The 5501-nt window shown below is 42.4% G+C and overlaps 1 protein-coding gene across 3 annotated transcripts in view; it reads left to right on the top strand.

The window, feature by feature from the left end:
- The first annotated feature begins 491 nt into the window (after positions 1 to 491).
- Positions 492 to 5501, top strand: part of Cdkn3 (cyclin dependent kinase inhibitor 3) — a 19321-nt gene continuing 14311 nt past the window's right edge. Inside the window, exons 1-4 of one of the 3 annotated variants that reach the window (XM_008839549.2) lie at positions 492 to 579; positions 1667 to 1749; positions 3798 to 3853; positions 4323 to 4367. In XM_008839549.2, coding sequence (XP_008837771.1) covers positions 571 to 579; positions 1667 to 1749; positions 3798 to 3853; positions 4323 to 4367 — 193 coding nt within the window. In that variant the 5' untranslated portion in view covers positions 492 to 570. The remainder of the gene's footprint in view (positions 580 to 1666; positions 1750 to 3797; positions 3854 to 4322; positions 4368 to 5501) is intronic. The other 2 variants (XM_029566663.1, XM_029566662.1) reach the window with 2 other exon arrangements.

Below are 5501 nucleotides of genomic sequence, written 5' to 3'. Positions count from 1 at the left end.
TTGCATGTTTAGACTTTTCCATTATATGTATATGACTAAGTATGACAAATGACAGTCTGTGTGATGTTTTCACATGAACACCTCCAGTGCAGTGCTCCCCACCACAAATCACAATGCCCTTAAAGTTAAAACCATTTAAAAGAAAACTTTAAGAAAGTCAAGAAATTTCCCCATCCCGGTATCACTCAGGCCTCTTTACCATTAGAGATTTCCAGCCTCCAAAGCAAAGGAACTGAGAAAAGACACTTCGTCCCGCCCCCTGCCCGGTCCCCGCTCCCAACTGGCGGAGGGGCGGAGCCGTCCAGCCAATCGACGCCCTCCAGGACCCCCTCCCGCGCGTCTTTCAAAGACCTCCTCAGAACCAATGAGCAGTTAGAGACTGAGCCAGGGCACTCGGAGGCAGAGGAAGAAACAGAACTAGAATCTGATTGGTTGCTACAAGACGCCGCGTCCCACCTCCCCGCACAGATGGACCAATGGGCTGATAGAAGGGCAGATCCGACGCGGGCCCGGCTGAGGTGCGGATGCTGGGAGAGCGGCGTCACCGGTCACGGAGTGCGGCGGCCAGCGATGAAGCCGGTGAGTGGGGTGGGTCGGGGCGCGAGAGGAGCCGCGCCGCAGGGACAGGCGGTGGCCTGTAGCCGGCTCCCGCGGTGGACCGGCGGCCTCGCCTGCCGGCGGCACAACTCTCACCACAACCGTCCTGCGGGTAGGGGACGCCAAGAATGACGGCCGCCTGGAGCCAGCCGCGACTGGGCAGGGGTTCCGTGAGCCCTGGGGAAGTCGGAGGTTCGCTGAGCGCCTGCTGTAGGCTGTCACTCATCGCCTTAGGGCTCTCTTGACTGGGCATCTCTGCCAGAGAAGGCCAGACCAGGTCTTACAGAGCGCGCGTGTCTCCTCCTAGCGTTCGGCTTGATACCCCGGCCCCTAAGGCTGCCAAGCCCTGGTTTGCGGGTGACATCACGCCTACTACCATCCCCCTAGGGGTCCCTTAGCACTGCATCCCGTTCCCTATGGGTCAGAATCTCTGGGCCCAGAGAAGCAGAAAAGATTTATCTACACCTGACTGAGAGAAGTGGCGTGAATGGGCTGCACAAGCTTAAAATATTTAATCAAGATTGCTTTAAATGACAACAACAAAAAAAGAAAGCTAGGTCCCAACCAGGAGTTGATGCCCCACCTGACCCACATTATCGACCTCCACGGTTGACACCCTATTGAAAGGCTTCCTTTGGACTCATTGACTTTAATTCTGCAGAGAGATCCAGAGAAACTCCAACCCATAGCCTAAGTCAGCTCAGACCTTTATAGAGCGTTTGAGAGCTAGGCAGGGCACTAGATAGTTACACTTTACTAATCATGTGTCCATGAGATGTCAGTTGTCCTTAATTCCTGCCATTCATTTGGCTCCAACTGTCGCCAGAAGGGAAGAATAACTTACCTGATTTCTAGCATAATAAATAGTTATGTGTAAAATAGTAAGTAAAGTTATGTGATTTTTAGCATAGTAAATAGTAATCATTTATTACTGGTATTGCTGATCTCTAATAGCAAAGGTTAATTTCTAAATAAGTTGCAATTTAGTGGATGTTTAAGCATGGATCAGCTATGTGAAGCTATATGCAAATATTCTTTATAGTAATTTAATGTAACATTTCTTTTGAAGCCCATTTCAATACAAGCAAGTGAGTTTGATTCTTCAGATGAAGAACCTATTGAAGATGAACAGACTCCAATTCAGATTTCATGGTATGTTAACATTGCAATGGTGAGCTAAAATATTTGCTGTTACATCATTATATTTGTAAAAGGTAATGTGAATATTCTCCTCTGATGATTATAGGGTTTTAATCTTTAAGGGATTTTCTAACTCCGTGGCCCTCCTCCCCTTTTAAAAAAGATTTATTTATTTTGCATGGGGCATGGTGGCACTTGCCTTTAATCCCAGCACTTGGGAGGCAGAGGCAGGCAGATCTCTGTGAGTTTATTTTGATATATCACAGTGAAAGATTTATCGTCCTCTTTTTTTTTTTTTTTTTTTTTTTTTAAAAAAAAAAAAAAAAAAAAAAAAAAAAAGAAAAGATTTTTTTATGTGTATGAGTATATTGCCTACATGGATGTAAGTGCACCACATGTGTGCCATGCCTGCAGAGGTCAGATGAGGGCAGTGGATCCCCTGGAACTGGAGCTACAGAATGTTCTGAGCCACAATGTGGGTTCTGGGAACTGAACCTGGGTCCTCAGCAAGAGCAGCCAGTGCTTTTAGTCACTGAACCATCTCTCAGCCACCCTCCCTTTTTTAATCCTTCTTTTTAGATACTGGAGGAGAGGAAAATGCCTTAGTAGAAGTAAATTAAAAATAAAGGTAGGATTTTGAATGACCTCCCACCAAAATTAATTCATTCTTTTACTACAAAAGAAAAACTATACCAAGAATGAGATGACATATTTAATCATTTACCATTAAGTTAAATCCTAGATAATACTTAAAAACAATTTGTCATAGTAAAGAATCTTACCAGCAGACTCTGTTTACAAAAACACTGTATTGGGGCTAGAGAGATGGCTCAGTAGTTAAAAGTACTATCTGTTTTTGCAGAGGACCCAGGTTTGGTTCCCAGCACCCATATGGCAGCTAACAACCATCCTTAACACAAGTTGCAGGAGATGTGACGCCCTCTTCTGACCTCCACAGGAATAATACGCACTGGTGCATTTACATGCATGCAAAATACTCATACGCATAGGATAAAAATAAATAAAAGTTTTCCCAATAGTCTTTAAGTCCATCAAGGGCTTAAAGCAGTCATTGGGCAAGAGCCCTTATGATCAAACTGTTTCTGGAAATGCACTCACATACACACTCAGAGATGTGCTTTACTAATCACTTAGGCATTTAGGTAAGATGAATATTAAAAATACAATTTTCCAATGATCATTTTTCATATCATTCAGCTAATGTTACTATAGGTTGAGCAGCTCTAATCTGAAATCTGAAAAGCCCCCAAATCCAAAACTTTGAGAATCACACTGATACTCAAAAAAGTTTTTGATTTTAAGCACTTTGAATTTTGGATATTCAGATGGGATGCTGAGCTGGTAAAGTCTATGTAAATATTCCCTAATCCCTACTCTGAAATCTAAAAAACACTGGTCCCAAGCATTTGGATACATACCACAGGATGACTTGAGTACACTGACACTAACTGCTGGTGATCTAGGAATCATTAACCTTTAAGGTGAATTTAAATTAACTTGCTGTTTTAAGATTTACATTACAATACAGTAAGCCCATTTTCAAACTTTCAGTCATTCTAGGCCTTTCTGTGCCCCACGTAACTAACTATGAATTGGTATTTTGCGATTTCTGTAAAACTTTGGGCCAGGCATGGTGGTGCACACCTTTAATCCCAGCATTTGGGAGGCAGAGGCAGATGATCTCTGTGAGTTCAGGGCCAGCCTAGTCTACATAGTGAGTTCTAGCACAGCTGGGGCTACAGGGAGACCCTATCTCAAAAAAAACAAAACAAAAAAAAATGCCAGGCGTGGTGGCGCACACCTTTAATCCCAGCACTCAGGAGGCAGAGGCAGGAGGATCTCTGTGAGTTTAAGGCCAGCCTGGTCTACATAGTGAGTTCCAGGACAGCTGGGGCTACAGCGAGACCCTATCTCAAAAGGACCAAAAAAAAAAAAAATCTTTAAAACACCCTTAGTGTGTATGCACTCTTGTTGGGTAAGTTGAGTTTCCATTTATAACTTAAAAAAAAAATCTAAGCTTGATAAATTGTTCTTCACAGGCTACCTCTGTCCCGAGTGAATTGTTCTCAGTTTCTTGGTTTGTGTGCTCTTCCAGGTAGGTAACGCTAGTATCTTTAGGACAGTCTTTGTCAGCTGACACATTAGTGTACTAAGCAATATAAGAATTTCATAGACAACCACTGAAGAGCCCGTTTTGGGAGACTTCATGGTGAGCTTAAGAAAGGAAAACATCCATTCTTCAGCTCTTCCAGACCTGCATTTGGGGCCACATTTCTGATTTACCTAATTTAATAAATCTTAAAGCCAGGGGAACAAATGAGGTTAAGACTATGACGAGGAAGTGTTATAGAAAATTACAGAATAAGGAATCCTGTATTAAAGAGTTCCTTCAGCTGGAATCTACGAAGTCCTATTATGTTTCTAAAAGTCTAAGAAATTAATATTCACAGTCTACCAGAATTAAAACAGTCATGTGAAATGGTTTCCTAAAGTAGCTATATATGTGTTGAAATATACTTTGTGATATGAAACAGACTGACTTTTTTCTCTTGCCTTATCTGTAGGTTGTAAGTTTAAAGATGTTAGAAGAAACAGTCAAAAAGATACAGGTAAGTATACTGTGAGAAACGCCTACTAACAGGTTTTTGTTTGTTTTGGTCTTTTTGAGATAGGATTTCCCTGTAGCCTTAGCTGACCTGGCACTTGCTATAAAGACTAAGCTGGCCTCTATCTCACGGAGATCTGCCTGCCTCTGTCTCCTAAGTGCTAGGGTGAAAGGCATGTACCACCTTGCCCAGCCCACTAACAGTTTTTTTTAGCAAGTCTGAAAATCTTCATGAAAGGGAATAAATTTACTCTCTTTTCACTGTACAAAATGATTTTTTTTTTCCTTTCTTTTCTGGCCTCTAACTCAGAGGTCTCCCTGCTCTGCTGTGTGCTGGGATTAAAGGCGTGTGCCACCACACCTGGCCTATTTGTGCCATTTCTAACTGTAAGCTTCTAGCACATGAAGAGGTATTTGTGAAGAGCCCAAGGACTCATCATTTATTTGAATATAATTTTGTTTTTCACTATTATAGTTACACATATAAACTACATGTGACATTAGAATGTATCAGTTCAAAGGAGAAAACTATGTAAATAGAAAGCTGACATACTGCACTGCTCACATCTTTGAACATATTGTCACTTGCAAACCAGATTGTATTAGTAAAAAATTAAGTCTAGTTAGGCTGGAGAGATGGCTCAGAGGTTAAGAGCACTCACTGCTTTTGCAGAGGGCTTGGTTCGATTCCCAGCATCCACATGGCAGCTACAAACCGTCCTTAACTCCAGTTCCAGGGGAATCCAAAGCCCTCTTCTGACCTCCAAGGCATTGCATGACATGGGTGCGCTCACATACATGCAGGCAATACACTCATACACAAAAATAAATATTAAAAAAAAAAAAATTAAGCCTGAGCTGGGAACCCAGGGGCAACAGTGAAGCTGTCCACCCTGGATCAAATTAAGCCAGAATGCAGGTGGAAAGGCAGTGTGAAGTGTATTCCAAGCCCAAAGATGCTCAAGCCACTGCAGCCTCTGCCCTCATAATCACAACCCACCCCGATACGGAATTTGCAAACAAATGTGAATTTTCAAATATTTTATTCTGATTGGCCTTGAATATCTTAAGCCTACGAGTCCCACCAAGATCCTTATCATATAGAAAATAAATAGCTATATGTTGTTTAATTCTGACA

The sequence above is a fragment of the Nannospalax galili genome, unplaced genomic scaffold, assembly GCF_000622305.1.
Source record: "Nannospalax galili isolate Female #2095 unplaced genomic scaffold, S.galili_v1.0 scaffold336, whole genome shotgun sequence".
Taxonomy (NCBI): domain Eukaryota; kingdom Metazoa; phylum Chordata; class Mammalia; order Rodentia; family Spalacidae; genus Nannospalax; species Nannospalax galili.
This window is presented reverse-complemented; position numbering and strand designations above follow the sequence as displayed.